General features: G+C 37.1%; 1 protein-coding gene and 1 non-coding gene across 10 annotated transcripts in view; one reads left to right on the forward strand and one right to left on the reverse strand.

Moving 5' to 3' along the window:
* The window catches only part of CTNNA2 (catenin alpha 2), a 1,089,251-nt gene that overhangs the window by 948,714 nt on the left and 118,224 nt on the right, over window positions 1–22,313 (reverse strand). For all 9 annotated transcript variants that reach the window (XM_070573725.1, XM_070573723.1, XM_070573722.1 and 6 more), the window contains exon 2: window positions 7,994–8,100. In XM_070573725.1, the coding sequence (XP_070429826.1) occupies window positions 7,994–8,095 (102 nt within the window). In that variant the 5' untranslated portion in view covers window positions 8,096–8,100. The remainder of the gene's footprint in view (window positions 1–7,993; window positions 8,101–22,313) is intronic.
* On the forward strand, window positions 21,002–21,104 carry LOC139075869 (U6 spliceosomal RNA). The gene has a single exon (XR_011526781.1). It is a non-coding gene; the product is annotated as a U6 spliceosomal RNA (small nuclear RNA).

Here is a 22,313-nt window from a genome sequence, read left to right on the forward strand (position 1 = left end):
TGAGGGGCTGGCCCCGTGGCCGAGTGGTTAAGTTTGCGCGCTCTGCTGTAGGCAGCCCAGTGTTTCGTCAGTTCGAATCCTGGGCGCAGACATGGCACTGCTCATCAAGCCACGCTGAGGCAGAGTCCCACATGCCACAACTAGAAGGACCCACAATGAAGAATATACAACCATGTACCAGGTGCTTTGGGGAGAAAAAGGAAAAAAAATAAAATCTTTAAAAAAATATATGTATTAATATATGTGATAAAGGTAAATTCATAAATCATAACCTCATTACTTGTATTCAAATCTTATTTTTAATAAGTTTTTCTCTAATGAGGAAAGATGCAGAGGTTTTAAATAGTTATGATATTTTAGGTAGTTCATTCACATAAAAAGACTTCTATTAAAGACAGATAAACTGAAACATTTTTCGAGGCAAGAAAAATATCATCCAAAAATTACAATGGGAATTAGGACAAAAATAATTAAACCATAAAAATGGGAAAAATACTTGGAAACAGGTTAACCATGCTATACATAAAATTGATCAAAGAAATAAACACGCTTATTGGAGTTCACATCATTTGCTTTTAGCGTATCCTTTACTTTTCATACAATTTCAATCTTTTGACAAAGCTGCATGAACAACTTATTGTAACACTGTAGTGTCACCATGGAAACCATCCAAATGTATTAATCTTTGAATCTCATGAATAAATCATGAGTTAAGGTAGTTCTCAAAAATGATATTCTCTGAATGGATGGAAAAAGGTTACAATGAGACCTCATTTTATACTTTGATACTTTTGGTAAATTCACACATAAAATACTCTATTTTGTAAACTGTGTAAGAGAATACATGATATAGCATAAAACGGCACACATTGGCTTAATTCTCAGAAGTTACTTCATTTCTGAGTGTGAGTTTATTTCTGGAACCATTTTCAGCTTTAAATCCCATGATTTAAAATCTAAATCTCCTGATTCCCTGATTCTAAATGCACCCAGAGATTTAATTACTGTTCTGAGTCACACAAAAGTGACTCCTTTTATAAGGACTTAATAACAAAAAGGGGAGAAAATCAAGTATTTTTAAAGTGTAAAATTGAATTTTTAAATTTTAAAACAATATTTTTGATGTATATGATGTTTTCATTATATAGCTTTTGAGATGAGTATTAACTTTTTTTAGTAAAATACAGAAAGACCCTAACTACAGAAGTAAACCAGAGCCTAAACTAATAGGGCCCCATGGACACTATTCAAAATATTGGAAATGATTAAAGAACGCTCCTCTTCTTAGGAGGTTCTTTCCCCACCAGGCCAATTTAAAACAGCTCATTAAACATCAATGGTATTCTTTTATCAGATGCTTAGTGTTATTTTTTAAGTTGTATATTCATCTTTCTATAAGGAAATAAGGAAGAAAATTCCAGCAAATTTCATTCTGTTCTGCTGTGATGGCCTGAGCTTCCTTACCTTACTGAAACAATGAAGATTGAATTTCCAATAACTTCAGAGGTTTCCACTTTAGTTATCATAGATTAAATGCAATATATAAATCATTCTTTTTCTACATGTGTATTAAAAAATTTTTTTCTAAAGAAAATATCCAATGAATCCCTATTTTCTACATGACACCCATTTTCTAATAACTGGAAAGCCATTACTATCAAGCAGGGAAGAACACAGCATTAAGAGCAAATCTGTATTACTATAAGAATAGTGCAGACACTTTACTAATCATTTTAATGCACCATCTCATGTATCCCTTCAATAATCCTATGAGGTACGAATTATCATTACCTACAATTTATATTTGAGGAGAGAGTAACAGACCTATTCAAGGTATCCGAGTGAATATTGGACTCATAATCAAGCCTCCCTGAATCCAAAGCTTGTGGGTACACAATCTCTACTTCAATGGTGTGGAAAGAATTAACAAAATTGCACATTAAAAAAACCCACAAAATTAATGTGCACTTTACATGGGAAAAATGATCAGCTTCATATATTTTTTTAATTACAAAGAGAATATATTCCTGTTTTGAATAGATGAAAACTATTTTTATATATTTATTCTATATCTAGCCACCTAACCTGATTCTATTATTCTAATAGTATTCAACCATATTATAAAAAGAGAGTTTTATCTCTCTTATTCCTATGTTGACATGCCACATTCCTTTATTTTAAAAGTATGATACTATTCATGTTTAGAGTTTGTATTTGAAACTACTGCAAAATGCTATCAAGTGTCTTTTTAGTATCTAACTGTATAATCTATTAAGCTACTGAAATATTTTTGTTTCCTGATAATAGGTTATTGTTATATTCCTATTTTGTTATATATGTGCTTATCTTTTGATATACTGCTGGATGGTGGTTACTATATCTTATGTAGGGGTATTTTTTGCATTTAAATTCAGAAATGAAATAAAACTAACATTATTCTTTTGTTTTAAAAAAGTTACTTTAAAATATCTTGAATTTTTAATACCAAAATTTTGATCCTTCAAAAATTAATGAAGGGCTGTTTATCTTTTTCTCTGGTTGAAACACTAGTTTCAGTAATATAAATTATAATATAATATATAATATAAATAATATATAACATAAATAATAATATAATATTTTGAGTACTTATTTTTATCTTTTTGTTTAATAAAAAAGGCATTTAAAGCTAAAATTCTGTACTGAGCAGACTTTTACTGGATGTGTATATTTCATTAGGAACAGATCACATTTTTCATGAATTCATATATAGTTTATAATTTCCCTTTGGCTCTAAGAGTTACCTAAGAGTGTTTCTCAATTTCCTAATTTTTTCTATTTTTCTAAAAAAGTTGCCTAATAAAGTGCTTTTGTATCCTAGTAAAGCTTAGTCTCACAGAATGTGACCTATTAAAAATCTTTACTCTTTTTAATTTATAAAAAGTTTAAGAATCTTTTTCAAGCACTAAACTTCCTAATGAATTCTTTATCATTTGAAGTTGCATGATTTCTATAATGTAAAAATTATCCAAAAGGAATCTTGCCGTTTCAACATTGTAAGATAAATATACAACCTCATATACATTATGATTGAAATGAGGCAAAGTTTTGTTGAATATTTTAAATACTTATCAACAGAAAATTCTTTTTTTCTTTTGAGGAAGATTGGCCCTGAGTGAAAATTTGTTGCCAATCTTTCCCTATTTTTTTTTCTTCCCAAAGCCCCAGTACATAGTTGTACACCCTAGTTGTAGGTCATTCTAGTTCCTCTCTGTAGAATGTTGCCACAGCTTGACTTAATGAGAGATGCATAGGTCTGCACCCAGGATGCGAACTGCTAAACCCCGGGCTATCAAAGTGGAGTGTGCAAACTTAACCACTTGGCCATGGGCCAGCCCCCTCAACAGTAAATTCTTAATGTCATTTTTCTTATGATAGTGAATGAATTTTACTGAGAATGCTTTAACATCTGGTGTTTATTTCATCCCTTAGACATCCTTATCAGAAACTGTACGGCAGCTATGGGCATACTGTGTCACTGAATATTGCTATGAACTTTATTCAATTCATAAATTTGTGTGTTTGATACAAATGGGGCCTTGGTTTAATCTTCTCTCTCAGTTTCACCTTTTGCCTTCAATGTTGAGCATGAAGTTTATATCTAATATTTTCTTATCTCTCCTTACTTATTCATAAATCCTTCAAGGGTCAACAGTCACATCAGTTCTATTATTAAGATTTCATTCCACGGGAGGGAATGGTTGGTCTTGATAACACAGCCATAATATTTTGAGGAAATAATATGTAAAGAAGCCTATCTTAAAAGTCAGATTTTTGAGAGAATCTTTTTTGTTTTCTTTAATCAAGGTAGGAACACGAAGAAGAAAGATAAACCATTAGATATTAGGAGATATTGGAGGGACATGAAGACCGGTTACAATGCTAAGTCACTGGGTGAAATTCAACTAGAGTTTTAAACATTCTAATGTATTAAGTGAACAAATATGAACTAGACAGTTAAGTGTTCTTATTTTTAATAAATATTTTTAATGCACTTCCTTTATCTGACAGAAGAATTTTAGATAATTGACTGAAAGATATATAGAAAAGACAATTTTTAACTGTAATCTTAGAAATGCCATTCTTTAGATAAGTACAGTGCAAGAGCAAAACATAAATATACGAAAATTTTAAGAAATAAAAGACAGTTTATAGGTAATATTGTGCTTGCCCATCACAGACTCACTCATATCCTTCTCACTGACTCATACCATATTGGTTTATGCCTAGTATGAGCCTGAACATATAGCCGTCAAAAAAAGAAAAATGGGAACTACATTTAATCAACATTTACTTTCTACTAGGCACTAGTTCTAATTATTGTGTTTCACTTAACTTGTATGATAAGGATTAAATATATTGATATGTAAACTGTAGTGAAAATTCCAAGGCTAGGAAAAGGCAGTCTGCTTTTAACTGAGCTGACAGAACTACATTTCAGACCACATTGTTCTGGCTCCAAAATATCTCCTAAACCAGTTTTTCTCAAGCCATCTACGATAAAAGGCCATATTTTTGTTATTCTAATAGCTCACAAACTAAAGCTTTGTAAAACACAACAAAAAGAATAATTAAATTTTTAAAAGATAAAAAATACAAACCCAAATTTTATTATTAGATTCAACAGACATAAAATCACTCTATAAAATTGCCATAAAATTTCCAAAATACTCACTCTCAATTTTGGTGCTTATTGCAGACCAACAACTAACAATTCATGGTTCAGCCTTAGCCCACACACCACAATCTGAGTGGCCAACATACTCCCAAATCTAAGAGCCTACCAGTATTAGGTGTTTCTCAAAGAAATTTTTATAGAGCTTACAAGAATCATGGCCATATGGAAAATGTGCATAAATCTAATGAAATGTTTCAACCACAAACAAAGATCTCTACTTTCTGATCCCTAGAACTGTGAATGTGTTACCTTAAATAGCAAAAGGCACTTTGCAGCTGTGATTAGGTTAAAGATCTCAAGATGGAGAGATTATCTTGGAATATGTGGGTGGTCCCAATGTAATCACTAGGCTCCTCATAAGAGAGAGGCAGGAGGGTTAGAGTCAGAGGAGGAGATGTGATGGTAGAAGCTGATGTCCCAAGAGAAAGATTTGAAGGTGCTATGCTGCTGGCTTTAAAGGCGGAGGAAAGTACCACAAGCAAGAAATGCAGGTGCATTGCAGATGCTAAAAAATGCAAGTCCTTAAGTACCACAGCCCTATTAACAACTTGATTTTAGGACTTCTGATCCCCAGAACTGTATGATAATCAACTTGTGCTGCTTTAAGCTACTAAGATTGTGGTAATTTGTTATAGTAGTAATTGGAAACATACAGAGTTAAGTTCTGGGAAGCAAGGTGCTATTATGAAAAACAGCTAAAAGTATGGAAGTGGCTTTGGAATTGATAATGGGCAGAGGCTGGAAAAATTTTGAGAAGTATGGTAGAAAAGTCCCAGATTGCCTTGAATAGACCGTTAGCAAAAATATGGATGTTAAAGGCCCTGCTAATGAGGACTCCTAAGTGAGGAGTATGGTAGAGAAAGCCTATATCATCTTAGAGAATATGTAAATCATTATCAACGGACTGTTAGCAGAAATATGGATATTAAAGGAGATGTTTTTGAGGGTGCAGAAGGAAATGAGGAACATGTTATCGAAAATTGGAAGAAAGGGAATCTTTGTAATAAAGCGGCAGAAAGCTTAGCTGAATTGTTTCCCACAATTAGGTAGAAATCAGAATTTTAAGCGACAAACTCAAATATTTAGCTGAGGAGATTTCCATACAAAATGTTGAAGGAGTAGCCTAATTTCTTCTTCCTGCTTATAGTAAAATGTGAGAGGAAAGAAATAAGTTGAGGGAAGAACTGTTAAGGTAAAAGGACCCAGGACTTGATGATTTGAAAAATTCTCAGCCAATTCAGACTGCAAAAGGCATTAAAATGAAAAGACTCACTTTCAGGAAAGCACCTCTGGAGAGAAAGCCAATTGTGTGCCTGGATCACTTTTGGCTTGTGTCTTGGAAGGATTAAAAACTCAGAATATTCAGTTATACAGAGAGCTCTTGAAGAAATTAGGCATGTGTCTCATGGATCCCTCAGCCATTTGAGCAGAGGCCAAAAATGGAAAAGGAATTGTCCAGGAAAGATCTATGAAGCAGGCAGTTTTCTAATAAAGAGACTCCCAGAGACATAAAGGAGAACCACAAGTTTCTTTAGAACATTGTATCAGTAGAAACACTATCAGTTTGGACTGAAAGGATGAAATTCAAAAAGGCTGTTGGACTTTCAAAATTCTATAGTTAGGAAATGGGATGATAAAAATACTTAGCTGAAAATATACGCTACCTTTCATGAAAAAGGAATAACGATTCTTAGGGTGGAGAACCAGCCACAGAGGGCAGAGCCTCGCGCCACAAAGGATTATGCCCAGGCTTTGAAATCTAACAGAGCTTGGCTAGTCAGATTTCTAAATTGCTTGAGACTGGAATCCCTTTTTTCTTCCATTTTCTCACTTTTTAAATAGAAATGTCTATAACTGTTATCTTATGCCTGTCCCACCGATGCATTCTGGGAGCATATAATTTGTTTTCTAGTTTCACAGGTACACTGATGGAGAGGAATTTTGCTCAAGGGTGGGTTATAACCAGAATCTTACCCATACCTAATTTAGATGATAAGATCTGGAATTTTTAAGCTGATGAATTTTAGATGAGGTTTCGGACTTGAGATGATACTATAAGGGGTTGAGACTTTTGGAGATCTGGGAATGTGGTGAATGTATTTTGCATGTGGGAAGGATGTGAATTTGGGGGGAAGCATGGTGAGAGAGCAGACTACAGTGATCTAAATAATGACTTCCAAAGATGTCCATATCCTAAGCCCTGGAAACTCTGAATATATTACCTTAAACGGCAAAAGAGATTTTTCAGATGTGACTTAGTTAAAGATCTCGAGATGAGTCAACTATTCTGGAGTTATCTGAGTGGGCCCAATGTAATCCTAAGAGTACTTATAAGAGGGAGGCAGGAAGAGATATGAGGATAGGAGCAGCAGTCAGAGTCAGACAGAAATTTGAAGATGCTACATTGCTGGCTTTGAATATGGAGGAAGAAGCCAAAGAAGGGAAGTGGCCTCCAGAAGATGGAAAAGGCAAGAACATAGATTTTCTGCTAGAGCCTCCAGAAGGAATGCAGCTCTGCCAAAAGGTTGACTTCAGGACTTCTATCTCCAGAACCATAAGATAATAAATTTGTGATGCTATAAGCCACTAAATTTATGGTAATTTGCTACTGCATCTATAGGAAACCAATATGAAAGGCCTCTATTATGGTATAATATTTCTCTACAAATATACCAAAAAAATCTTGAATTTTCAGATTCCATGAAATTCTTAGTCAATACATCAAAGAATATGCTTCACAAGACACTAAAAATTAACTTTAAAACTTAAAAATTCTGAGGATATGTTTTTCTGTTGACAGTCATCTTGCAGAAATGTGACAAGTGTGACAACACAAAAATGGAACATTTCATCATTCCAACATGATGAATTCTCCCTTGTAAGCTGAAGAAAAAAAAATGGTTCAATAAATCTACTTTGCTCTTAAATAGTCAATATAGTTCTTCCTAACTGTGCACTAGCATCTAAAAGTAAGCTAAGAATGGTTTATTTAGATTTTGAATCCATTACTGCAAATGAGTGCCCCCTTCACCAAGGCTCCCTCTTTAATTATCTCATCAACTTAATTTCAAAAATCATATGAAGAGTTCTTGAAAAGGCACTTCAAATCTTATTGGGCAACAAAATTGTCCATAGTTCAGGCAGTAATATATATTCAGTAATCAGCATTATGGCACGATTCCTTCACTCTTCAGGATTTCTATGTTCTCTGGAGAGTCATGACATATCACAATAGGAATATACACATATAACAAAGTGCTTCAAAGCATCCCTTACCTGTGTAACAAGTGGCTCCAAAAGTCTCTCCACTGTTAGTGTCCGGATTTCCAAACTTTTGGGGTCCCATTTTAAAATGATAGGTGAAGTTGCCGAAGTCATGCTCCCTACAGAAACACACATCATCAGTTAGAAATAACGATCGCTGAAATAATCCACTACCTTGGGGGTTGCAAATGAATAATTCACCAAAATTGTGAACATACTTGAAGATCATCTGTCTGGCTCAACCTCATCAAGTTAGGAACAGGGAAGTCAGAACCAGAACTGTGTGAATTGGTGATGTTGGAATCACATCACAAACTGAGGGCTCCTGAGGATAACTATATACATTTGACAAACTCTTGGGACCCAGCTGACATGAAAATATTTCACTCACTCAATATTGAGGGCACATATCCATCTGCTACATTCTGGGAAAGACTTGGACCTTGCCCTTGATTATGCTGATAGTTTCAAGGTAGAGAAAGCCAAGGTAGGCAATGACTACACCTCAGTGTGACTGGTGTTGTAATCAAGGAACACAGAAGGGGCTATGAGAGAACTGAGGAAAGGACACCAAAGTCAGTCTGGGGAGATCAACAAAGACTTTCACGAAGTGCAGTAAATCCATCATGATCACCAGATGAGAAACTCCAAGTCATAACAAAAAGCTACTTTGTTTTCTTCACATCATAACTGACCACTGAGGATATTATACTCCCTGTGGCAGCTGAGTTTCACTCTCTTAAACAGGAAATATATCTTACAAAGTGAGGGCAATCGTTCTGAAAATTAGCTTGCTGCTATTTACATGTTCTCTGATTTCTCACTGCATTTACATTCTTGTCCCATAAAATCCGTGTCTGAAAAGGTTATTTATTTCATTCTAAAGCAATCCTCTCCTCCCTAAGAATCACTGATGTGCAGGTAGCAGCCTCCCACAGATCAAGCACACAATATGGTCCTGGCCTCAATAAAATAAATTATGCATTCTATCGGAGGTGTGTTTCTCACTAAGAAATTGACTGCTCTTTGCTGAATATATTTCGACAACAAACCACTGGACAAGCAACCTTAGATTGTACAAACTGAATCTGAATCATTTGCTTTAATAACACCATAAATCAAACTGTTCATAGCTCTTCTCTTCTTGTGAATCAATGTCCTCACTCGATTCCATCCTTATAAATCAATGTAGATGATTATTTCCATTAGAATTAACACCACAAAGAAGGCCTACACAATAGGCACATGCCTCTTTACTGCTTTCTTACAGCTAATCCTTTTGCAAAATAGACCCAACAAATTTGCTTCAGGAAAAAAAAAAGAGGCAAAGACACAGTGTGCTGGTATTTTACCTCTCTCCAAATGCCATGTTTTAAATAAACTAAGCATGGCAATTGAACCATATAGACTGATTTAGATTTGGTTTCCTTCACAACAACAATAGTTGGCACTGATATGTTGTCTGTCCTCCAAAAATCTAAAAACACTTTACACATTTCCCAGTCACACTACCAACTGCCACAGAGCAGCTGAGACGCATGCAATTCTGCTGCTGGGCAGCACATCTTCTTGTGCTGTGGAAGGATGAAGATGCCAGATGCTTTCTACATACACAGGATACCTTCATCCCTACTGAAGCCGGATCTACCTAAGCGATCTTGGGCCAGCATTTATGACAGAGTTATTGTTAAGCTTCTGGAGAAGTTCCCTGAAAATCTTTTTCAAGCTCTGATGGAATAATAAGTGATGTAATAATGAGTCACAAGGAAGTCCTGTAGGGAAGCTGGATAACTAGTAGTGAAGTCATTTTAACACGATAATGAAAGGCACTGGGTGAGACCTGGGTGTGCAGAGAGTTGCCATTATTGGTCATGCTTGTGCATATAAGCTGGTGGACCAAGGAAGGTACAGAAAATCTTTTATGGATGTTCCAATGTATAACTATAAAGAAATGATACTCAAAAAATGCAGAGGTGAGAAACCAAACTGCTGGGGCAATCCCATCAGAGACACTAATTTAGCATGCATAAAGAAGAAGTGGGAGATGTCGAACAAAGATCTTAAGCCAACAGTGAGCCAAGAAGCAGAGTTAGACAGTCTCTAGTCCTGAAGGTCACAGAGGCCTTATAAATCTAAAAATGAAAGGACAAGAGTTACCAGGCACATCACTTAACTTAATTTATTCCTTTGGGAATCAATCTTTTCCACCACTTCTTGTGACACAGGTAAAATTTAATAGCAAAAGGCAAGGAAGGTTATATGTTATTAATTTGTTGAAGGGGAAAACCTAGTCACAGAAACTTTAAATGCCCTTTTCTCAGCCATGCAGCTTTTGACATGATTTGGATTAAAACTAGGAATTCTGTCTTTACCCCATTTATTTGGACAATTTGGTTTAATATCCAAATTAGCAAGAATCGAAGGTCACAGAGGGGGACTGCAAAATCTCTACCTCTAAACCCAGGATGTTGACCTCTATGATTCCCGTTGAATTGCCTCTGAGGAGCACCTTAGCTTCAAGTCTGCAGAGCATGAGGTAGAGGACGGTAAGAAGCTCCTTTGACTACAGTATTTGAGCTGGTGTAATCTTTATAATCTGTTGTTTCTGGAAGAAGTGTTTGTGTCCTCCTACTCTGGGCACACTTGATTGCTTTCTGCTGTATGTACTAGACCTTGTAGTAGAAAAATTTCTCCATCAAAACCCCCAGACAATTGAAATTGCATAAAAACAGAAAAAAATGATTCCACTCCAGGTTAATGACCATAACTATAGTCTTCCAGATTCACCTATTGATGATCTTCATCTTCAGTGCCAGTAAGGACAAATGACAGCAGAGAAGAGAAAAACAGTCAAACATCCTCTAGAGCAAAGAAATGGGGCAACTGTAGTCAGCAAGTAGGAATGACAGTTTTGTATGTGCCCCCCATGACAAGAAAACACAAGATGGTTGACTCTCAATCGAGACTGTCATCCTACTTATACTTTCAATATTTGTAAATTCTGAAGAAAGACAGAAAACACACAGGCTTTTAAGGTACATTGGATGATTATTCAGTAAATAGTCACTCCTTCCTCTGTCCCTCCCCTCCACGAGAAATTAATATTGGGCTTTGGCCAACGGAACATTAGGAAATATGATGTGAGCAGACCTTCGAAATGTGCTTGCTTGGTCTTGCTCTCTTGTGCTTCTACCCTCTGCCATGATAGTCACGTATAGCCCACTGGTCCAAAAAGGAAGAAAGACATATGGAGCAAACCTGAATCCAAGCTGAAGCTGGAGCCAAGCCCAGCTAAGCCAAGTCTCGTCATCCAACTCCCAATCAAATCACAGACAAAGGACCAAAAAATAACTGCTTGCTATTGTACGTCACTGAGAATTTGTCACTAAGTGTTTTTCAGCAATAACTAGCAGAATGGTGGCAAATAGACTTTAGTTTGAATTGCAGCCTTATAATGGATGAACTCTGGCATGTTGTCCAAATTACCTAGCCTTTCTGAGCCTCCGTTTCCTCATGAAAAAAATCAAGATAAGTATTTTACAGGGTTATTGTGAGGATTAAATAACTTAGTGGAAAGAAAACATTTCTAGAAATATTACTTATTATGGCTTCCAAAATTTAGGTATCTTTTTTTTTGAAATTCTTTACCTCTGGGGGGAATAAGAAAGCACCCATTAAAAAGAGAGATCCAGATTGACACTCCTCTGTGTGGAACAACCAAATTGACTCAAATGAGAAGAGAACAAATCAAATGTGTAGTCACATCAGCCTTTCAATTTTCTGAGGATGGAATGACACACTGACTCAAATCCACACTACACGTCTGTACAATTAATGCACTCTGTTTTGCCAACAAAAGTGGCTCTATGTAAAACAAACACATTTTTTTCAATGATTTAAATTCAAAGGAAAAAGACACTCATTTTCCTTGCTTTCCGTAGGGAGATAGAATATCGACTGGACACAGTGGAATAGTGAAAATCAAGAGTTGTACGCACTAAAAGGCAACAAGGTTGTCTTCTATACACTACAATTTCACAAGCCCAGGAACAAGCTCTTAACAATTTACTTAATCTCTGGGAAGACTTTCTTCTTGAAAAGTATCAAATTGCGTATCCATGAAAGGTGCTAACACAGACTACATGGTAACATTTTAGATAATTTCAGATTCTCCAAGGGGGTAAGGAAGAGGCGTGGGTCAGGATTCTAGTGGCGATTTGTCACTCACAATACAAAAAGCAAAACCTGACAAAAAGACAAGCCAGAGGGTCAAGTGCCTGATAAACAGAAAATCTCTCGAGGTTGGCTATCCCAAGCAATGCCTTCAAATGACAAATATGTTAATGCAGTGCATAATTCACTGCAGAAATTTCCCTTTCCGGACATCCCTGGAAAATTTATTTTGAGCTTTCTGAATTCTTACCAGTCCTCTGCTCTTTTGCAAAGTGATGGTCCAGGAAGCTTTCTAGTTGCCCAGGAGGCCACCCAAACCTCCCTCCCTCCACAGGGCTCTAGCTTCAGATTCCCTTCACAAATTTTTCTCTTCACCAATACTGAGCAGTTCTGGAAACAAACTCTGTGAGTCTTTATTAGATGACGGCTTGCTTTTGTTGACAAGCAAATTCAGAAATTAATGACTAACAGTAGATGTATTCACCTATCTCCACACATAAGATGTTGAGTCAGTTACTTAAGCTTCAGTTTCAGCATTTGTAAAAAAAAAAAAAAAAGAGGATGGTAATACCTTATATAACATCGATTTATTCTAAAAATCAATGAAATAGGTGCATATCCAAAAAGTGATGGTTTAACTTCTTTGTAATGTTGTCTGCAGGATTATCAACTGAGCCAGTTCAAGAGATCCACTAGGGTAGGGGTGAATGGAGATCCTGTAAGGCAAGATGCTTGAAAACAAAGCTTTGCTGAGGGAGTGAGAAATGAAAAAGAGAGAGAATTTTCTAAATTTCTTCAGCATTTCCGAATCAAGCCTGGAAACACTGAATCATACTGTTTCTTCCAAGAATAATAATAATACTGGCTAAAGGCCTGGCGTTATTATTCTCTCCCATTTATAGACAGGGAGACTGAGGTATGAAACAGTTAAGAAAGCTGCCCAGGGTCACAAAATTTGTGCCTGAACTGCCTGGCCTTAAGAGTCTGTGCTCATAATGACTATGCTTTCCTGCTTCTAAAAAGGAGTTCCTAGGGTTAGGTTTATGCCAGGATCACCGTGGGGCTTCTGAACAAGGTGAGGAAGATAGAGATATGGCAGGAATGGAAAACCCAGAAGCCAGCCCCTTCTGGAGAATGAGAGAAGGAGGGGAAGCGGAAGGACACAAAGGAATGTTAGATAAGATACGAGAGACACAAATGGCAAGTGCCCTGATTCACATGTGGAGCCTATGGAAAATGTGGTTTCACTTCCTGGTAAGACAGGGCAGGTCCTGCGTTCAGTTTCCTGCAGCCACCTTTGGTCCCATGTGGTGAGAATGGGATGCTGCTGGTGAGTCAGGGCCAGCTAGTGACACAGCACCCTGGCAAAGCCAAGACAAAGACCATAGGATGAGTTATGCCAAATAAACAGAATTTGGGCCCCCATGACCTCAGCCCCCTTGTGTTACACTTGTGAATACGTTACATTACAGGGTAAAGGGGGCTTTGCAGATGTAATTAAGGTTACTAATCACTGGACCTTAAAATAGGGAGATAATCCTGGACTATCCAGGTGGGCCCAATGTAAAGGTAGGTCCTTAAAAACAGCTTTTTCCTGGCTATGGGTAGAAGAGGCAGTCACAGAGAAGCAGCAGACAAGGATGTCAGGTGGGGCAGAAGAGGAAGACACAGGGACTCAAAGTGTGAGAAGGACTTGAGCTACTATTGCTAGAGGTGGCCACATGTAAAGCATGAAGAGGAATGTGGGTAGATTCTAGGAGCTAAGAGAAGGCCTTGGAGGACACAGCCAGCAAGGAAACAGGGACCTCAGTTCTACAACTACCAGGTGCTGAATTCAGCCAAACCCCTGAAGGAGGTTGGATGTGAATTCTTCCCCAGAGCCTCTGGTAAGGAACACAGCTCAATCAACATCTTGGTTTTAGCCTTGTAAGATGCTAAGCAGAGGACCCAGCCAAGTCCATCCAGGGGTTTCTGATCTTCTGAGACTATGAGATAAGAAATTTGTGTTGTTTTCAGCTGCTCAGTTTGTGGTGAATTTTTATGGCAGCAACAGGAAAATAATACAGGTGGCACACACAAATTTGAGAGTGCCTCACAAATTTTGTGTGCATTACAATCACCTGGACAGTGTGTTCATATACAAACTGCTAGGACCCACCCAGAGAGTTTCTGAATCATTAGAGCTGGGGTGGATCTGAGAATATGCTTTTTTTTTTTTTTTTTTTTTTGTATTTATAACAAGTTCCCAGACAATGCTCATGGTCCAGGAACCATACTTTGAGAACCACTGTTGTAATCAGACCATGGCCATGCATGGCAGCAGGGAAGAAGTGATCAGGAAGATATGGGACGTCTCGGCAGAGACCTTGAGACCAGTAATAATAACACTGGTAGTGTTATTACAATTATCACTGTAATAATGGTTGTTATACTTTCTGAAAGCTATTTACACTTTTTAGGGGATCCAGTGCCTTGAAGTGATGCTCAGTGGGGAAGTGGAATGCCATATCAGAATCACACGTTTTTCAAACCACATCAACACCAACCCCCAATTGCCCCCAAAGTTCCAATAGCCCCCCGGGAGACCCTTTTCGGGTCAGAATCACTGCTGTGTTAGTGATCGCTGTGAAGAATGTAAAATAACAGAGGGAGAGAGTCACAGCCCTCGGTCCACTGGAAGCAGAAATGAAAGTCAAGAAATAATTGTTTAATAGAGAACAAATGTTTCCAAAGAAACTGTGTTCCTAAAATAATTTGAAGTTATTTGAGGGCTATAAAAATAAGTCTTCCAAATAATTATCTGAAATACAGTAGTAGTTCTACATTTTCTGCTGTTGATAAAGGAAGGCACCTCTAATACCCAGGCGCCCTATTGTAAGAGGGCCTTCTGTCTGGAGGTGAGGAGAGTATGTGTGCATGTATGCATCACAGGCAGGAGCAGAAGTTGAGAAACAAAAGCAAAGAAGGAGGCATTTGATTATCCTTCAAATATCCCTAGAGAGTAAAAGACACCCTGATTCCCACCAGAATACACTCTGCTGCAACAGAAGCAGGTCTAAATGGAAGCAGGGGAGAGGATATTCAGCACTCTTCCGGGTGGTACCCTGGGTGTGGAAATGGCCTGGCCTACCGGCCTAAATATGAAAAAGTCTTGTTTCTTATTTTCCTCCATTAACTTTGCTCAATTTAAGCTCATTTCCTCTTCCTTTGACTAGAAAGAGGCAGCATATCACCCATCACCGTCCTCTACCTAATAACCAGTCAAAGCCCGGGCTCAGTGAACCTAGATGAAAGTCACTGCTGTGATTATAGGATCCATCATTTTTTTTTTTTTCCCAAGGAAGATTAGCCCTGAGCTAACTACTGCCAGTCCTCCTCTTTTTGCTGAGGAAGCCTGGCCCTGAGCTAACATCCGTGCCCATCTTCCTCTACTTTATATGTGGGATGCCTACCACAGCATGGCGTTCCAAGTGGTGCCATGTCTGCACCCGGGATTTGAGCTGGCGAACCCCAGCCCGCTGAGAAGCGGAACGTGTGCACTTAACCACTGCGCCACTGGGCCGGCCCCCACCACCATTTTATTCAAAATTGAAATGATATATAATTTCTAACTGTCCCTTGCTATTTGCAGAGGAAGAGCGTGGGGAAGTTATCTCTTCTACTGGTAAAGCAACATTTAACACTACCCTCAAGTATTACAATATCTGTAAGACCTCTATTTATGATAAACACATCCCTTGTAACAAAACACCCAAAGAAACACTATTGAACAAAAATATTCTAATAATTTCAAAAGGCTTTAATAACATTTCATGTCTAAGCATAAAAGTCTACTAAAGAAGACTTTAATATTTTTTTAAAACAGATATAAAGCTATTATATCTTCTTCAGAGCTTCTTACTTTTTCTATCCAAATAAACAAAACTTCACCAAAAAAAGGAATATATGAAGCAAGATCCACAGCCTCAAGACTTTCAGGATGACAAGTTTAGACTAATAATATATAGCCTAGAGCTTGCTGATTAAAAAAGAAATAACCATGTCCATATCTCACTGAAATGGTTTTTTATACTTACAATAGCATACTCATAAAATTTAAAACTATGTGCCAACTTAATAGAAATTCACTACTCCTGAAGTATGCTAATAGAAAGCCAGTAATTTGAAATTCAAAATGAAAGCTAGTATCTGTCAAATTAATTTCCTGGCTTTTCACTGCATTCATAGTCTCATCATTTAAATTCATTTTGGAGCATATACAGACTCAATCTACTCCTAAATTATGGCTTGTTTTCCATTTGGATGTGAACACATGTGACATCCAGGTAGGCAGTGCTTACTCTATATGCTACATCAGGTTTCCAAAGTTCCAACAAAAACTCAGTTTTTCTAAACAAAATATATTTGACTAAGAGTTAACGTTGTTGTACCTGTTTTTTCTCCTTAAGCAACACTTGAATTCAGATTTGGGCAGTAGATTTCAAAAATTAAAAATAAGAACTATTAATGTTTCAGATAACATATTCTGATGAATTATCTTTCTAGTCCAAAAGTAACTTCAAATTATTTAAAAGGAACATAGCTTCTTTTGCAATTAATTTACTCCGTGTCCTTCTAACCTCTTGAAAATTAGAATTCCATATGCAATGATTATGTAACTCTAATCTTCACCAGAATCTCAACATTTCATATTCAGATTGCAGCAAAATAACCATCAAACTGCTCTCCTTATCTTCAGTCTTGCTGTACAATTCATTCCAAAATAATTATCTGAAACATTCCTTTCCTAGGGGACCAAAATGACTACTTAACTCTCTTCTCCAAGTCCCAATTCCTCATTGTAACAAGGCTGGCACTCAACTTTCTGACCAGGGTCTATTGGATCTTATTTCTTTAACATAAGTCTTCTGCTGCATTCAGGTTTGGACAACATTATAACGCATGTTTCATACCACTTCCCAAAGCCCCCACTGGAACACCTTCCTTCTCATCCTCCAACACCTAAATATTGACATACGCACACTGCATCTTCTCATAACCCCTAAATTGTTCCTGGATTTATAGTCAGTAACAGTGAATCTTCCTTTTCTTAACTGGCTCATTATTAAGAAATTGACATTATTTTTACATAAACCAATTGATTATAAACTCATTAGGGCAAAAATCAAGTTTTTTACTCCGTTTCTATGATCCGTAGAATATAATAGGGTGTTAGATCTAGGTCCTTTGAAAAGGTTTGATTAAGTATGCTCCTATAAAATCCAAATATTTATCTATTTTTTTCAAGTATCGATTTTTAATATTTTTAATAGTGGATTCCATTTCCTAGAGAGTAACAGTTTTTAAAATATCTTTCAGACTTATTTTTTGACATATTCTTTGTTCAATACTTACTAAAGACCCAAAACAAATGATATTTTGGTATTATTCAGAGAACATAATTTATATTCAGGTTTCTTTTTATTTACATATATTTTTTAATGATGTTTTATTTTATTTATTTATTTATTTAATTAATTAATTTTTTTTTTTGAGGAAGATTAGCCCTGAGCTATGGCCAGTCCTCCTCTTTTTGCTGAGGAAGCCTGGCCCTGAGCTAACATCCGTGCCCATCTTCCTCTACTTTATACGTGGGACACGTACCACAGTGTGGCGTGCCAAGCAGTGCCATGTCTGCACCCAGGATCCGAACCAGTGAACCCTGGGCCGCCGAGAAGCAGAACGTGGGAACTTAACCCCTGCGCCACTGGGCCGGCCCCTACATATTTTTTAAAACATATAGCTTCAGTTCTTATTTTAACTGGACCACTAGTTTTTCAGTTATTATGTTTTAAAACCAGGTGTCATTTTCGTTCAGGAAAAAGTAATCTCAGGGCTTCCTTCACCAAACTAGTGAGGTCTGCTTTGATATTTAATTCACTGCAAAGTTCCACACGAGGAACTTTGAGAAAAGGATTGTACCAGTTGTGCAAGTTGGTCCACGAGACGTCTTCCTTCCCCTCATTGACTCAAATGGCCTTTTGTCCCCAAGGCCCAGTGACTTTTCCTTTCTCTGAAGTCCATCAGTATTCCAGATAATTAGAATGACTACTAGGTAATATTTAATTTAAATACAAATTGCCTTGTGTTGTTCTCTATTTGCTTTATATAAGTTTTGTCCTCTCTAATGCACCCAGGGAGAGGTACTCCACCTCCTTCACAGTGATTAGCATAGTGCTGGGCATTTAGTAAAAAATGTTATGAGTACTCGTGGACTTGATTCTTTGCTAAGTTCAAGTCTCACAATCACACACACAATGTCTATAGTTAAAATACAACACTAATACTCTTATGCAGAAAAGTTTTCAGCTCAGATTGTACCACTTTAGATGCCACTTATATGACAAACAAAACAAAAAGTTATTTTCCTCCCTCAGAATGCCTTCAATATTTTAGCAAAGTAGTCAGGCTCCCATTCTTCCTTCCTTCTCTCTTTTATCCATCCATTCATTCACTCAATGCATATGTACTAACCACTCAATGTGTACAAGGTGCTGTGGGAAAAATCAAGGTGTATCAGATTTGCTTAATGCTGATTGGTGAGATGAGACTTGCTCTGACTCATCAGATTGTAAAAGGAGGAACCACACACCAAGAAAGGAGTGCCAGAGAGTAAGCTCAGTTGGGGATGGGCTTCTGCAGGGCGATTATCCAACCACTTCAACAGGGCATGTAGATCAGGTGATAAAGAGATAACCAAGAGCACTTCCAAATTTTGCATGTATTGATGAAGTAATATGGAGTAGTTTGTGCGACAGAACTACGGGGAAATACTCCATGCCCTTTTGAATTGCTGCCAGAAAAATGCTGAAAACAAAAATGAGCAAGATTATGAAAAAGCATTCAAGTAAGCCCAGGATGGAGAGTCAAGAAGACAAAGTAATCATAATATTAAGATAGGATGTAAAGAAATAAATGTGGATATTTAGGCAAGAGCTATTTTAAATTGTTAAGTGATTATAAGAATACTTAATTAGTACTTAAGGACTTGTATTTTTTAAGCAAGCTCTAGTGGGTTATTATATTTTATTTTAAAAGTCAAAGTTAAATCCACACGTGCTAGTGAGTTAATAAGGCATCAAGTTGCAGAAACTCATAGAGAAATGATCTCAGCCTAATTCCCCTGCCTCTTTCAGTTTCCCATCTTAAAGTGGCTTATTCACCAGGTCTAACAAAGCCAGGTAATGCTGTGCATCCGATGGCAGCTATAGTGAATGGGAGATAGTTCGCCTGCAGAGTTATCCCTGCCCCTTTCAACTGAATTACCAGCCGTGAAAGGTCATAACACATTACAGCAATTACATTTGCTTAGAAGTCTTTTATAGTGAGGATTGATATTTTAGCATCAGCAGTACTCAGCATCTATGCCTCCTGGTAAATCACCTTATTAAGCTTGTTGATAGAGAAAATCATACATGAAAAACAGAAACAATAACCCAGGTTTCCTTCTGGCCATCTGTGGCATTTAATTTTGTGCTTATGAGCCAAAAAATACCTCAGGTGATATGCTTTTTTAAATACAAAAATAAAATGTACCGTGGCATTTAGGAAATGCAAACAGAGCTCTGTTAAATCTGTACATTTCAAGGGAGTAGTCCTTTCCATTAAGTTTATTATATTTACATTTTACAACAGCAAAGATTTCACTGAACACTCCTAGCCACTGGTCAAAGTTTATCATCATTATTAACAGTTTTATGTTCCTATCATCAAATCTTGATGTGCTAGAGTGAATGGGAGCCCTTGACCACAGAGAGTGACAAGCAAAAAGCAATTCACCAGCACAGCAGTGCATGCTGAGCACTCGTTCTGAGCAGTTGCTGCTTAGGCACTTTACATACATCACTTTATGCTATCTTCTCATAGCTGTGAGGTCAATATGATAATGCCTCAATTTTACAGATAAGGGAACTAAAGCATAGGGACATTAAGTCACTTTCCCAAGGTTAATGGAATTCAACCAAGATTTATTCCAAATCTGTGTTTTTCCCCAACATACAATGCAACTTCCCTAGTTTAAATACTTTCTTTCTCAGGTAGTAAGTCTCAGGGGACAGACAAGTTAAGAAAATACACAGCTTCAAGTAGCTTCAGAGAAGTATGTGGATAATAAATCCCTAATGGATTATTTCAGATAAGTAAAGCATTTGGGGACTGTTCCTGACCTTTCAGTTTGTCAGAGAAGACTATACCTTTCTAACATGCATCTCTTGGCACCACTCTCAAGATGCAAGTGAACAGATAATGGATCTGATCCAATATGGCGGTTCTCTTTTCAAGCAAGTTCAAAAAGCCTTCGTCAAATAAGTGAATACATGTGAGTAGCAACCATCTTCATTCTGAGGTGACCAGAATCACCTCAGGTGACCATCCACAAACACATCAGCATCTTTGTCCACTGTCACCTCCTTCCCAATTACCTTATTGGAAGACGGGACTTGTTCCCTCTTTCCTAGAGCCCATCCTTTCCTGCTTCCTAAGGTCTCACTCCATCAATCGGGCCTCTTTGTATCCTCAATTTATTCTACTTTTCTGGCTCCTTCTAGTCAGTGGAAAGTCTTGCCCAACAAAAAAAGGAAAATACAAAAAAACCCCACAACCCTCTCCATCCTACTCCTCTCTTGACATACTATACTTCCTTTCCTTTTCAGAGCCTGGCTTCTTGAAAGGGTGTTCTATAATGTTCATTCAATTTCCTGACTACCTACCCATCCCACAACAATCTGGCTACTGCACTCAACATTCCACTGAAATTAGCCTTGCAAAGTTACACATCGTCTCCTGGTCGCTTAATTCAATGGACACCATGTGCTTTGCCAGCTCATATATTAAAATTAGAAAGATGTGGAGAAGATTATCATGGTCTCTGGGCAAGAATGACAAGTAAATTCATGCAGAGTCTCATATTTTTATAGGAATTCATTTTGTTATATATAGACATATATCTAGATATAGAGAATATATTTGCATATAGAAAAAGTCTGGAAAGATATACCTCAAAATTTTAACAGTAGCTATGCTGGGTGATGAGATTTGGGGCAATTCTTAAGTTATACATAATTACATATATTTTTTCACCTCATATATTTATATATGTGTGTATATATACATATATATAAATATACACATATACATATTCAACTTACACAATGATCACATATTTCTTATCTAAATAAAAATAAATAAATATACAACCTCAAAATATCCAGTGGCTCCTTTTCAGTTCTTATCTTATTTGATCTGTCAGCAGTATTTGACAGTATTGTTCTCTTTCCTTGGCTTCAAAGACATTACTTTCTCCTGGTCTTCCTCCACCCTCTTGTCATCTTGTTCTTAGTCTTCTTGGTGGCTTCCTCTTCTATACCCATGCCCTTTATGTTAGTACCTTGAATTCCATCATTGTCCCTTGTCTCTCCCTGCTTGACACACAGTCTCTTGGCAGTCTCATTCATGTCTGTGGCTTACATTATGCTGAAAACTCCCAAATCTATTTCTCTAGCTCAGGGCTCCTGCCTGGGTTCCAGTCTCCTATATGCAACTATTTAGGAGGTTTCAAACAGTTCAAAACCAAAATGCTTAAAGGTCAACTCAACATCTTTCACCTCAAATTGGTCCAACTCCTGAATTCACATGTCAATAAACAGAACCACTATCAAGCCCTGTCAGAAATGTAGGAGTCATTTTTGACTCCTTTCCTTTCTCTTACCTCCTACATCAACTCTAAAAATTCTGTCTTCAATATTTCCCAAACATCACTTTTTTTTCTCTATCATCACTGCCTTAATTAAGGCTCTCATCATTTCTTCCTTAGATTATTGAATCAGCCTCTTGACTGTCATGTTGCCTTCAATCTTAGCCTCCTCTGATCCCTCCTCTATTCTGCAGTCTTAGTGGTTTTTCCAAAATGTAAATTACATCATGTCACTCTCTGTTGAAAAGCCTCTGATGACTTTCATTGCCTCAGGATCAAGTTCCAATTATATTTACTATCCTCCAGTATAGACTTATTACTCAGCATTCATCCACCTTGCATGTTAAGTCTTTGTAAAACTCTAGACTTACTGAATTACTAGCTGTTCTGCAAACATTCAATATTTTGTGATGCCTCTAAGCCTTTGCC

This window comes from Equus przewalskii, chromosome 14 (assembly GCF_037783145.1).
Source record: "Equus przewalskii isolate Varuska chromosome 14, EquPr2, whole genome shotgun sequence".
Lineage (NCBI taxonomy): Eukaryota > Metazoa > Chordata > Mammalia > Perissodactyla > Equidae > Equus > Equus przewalskii.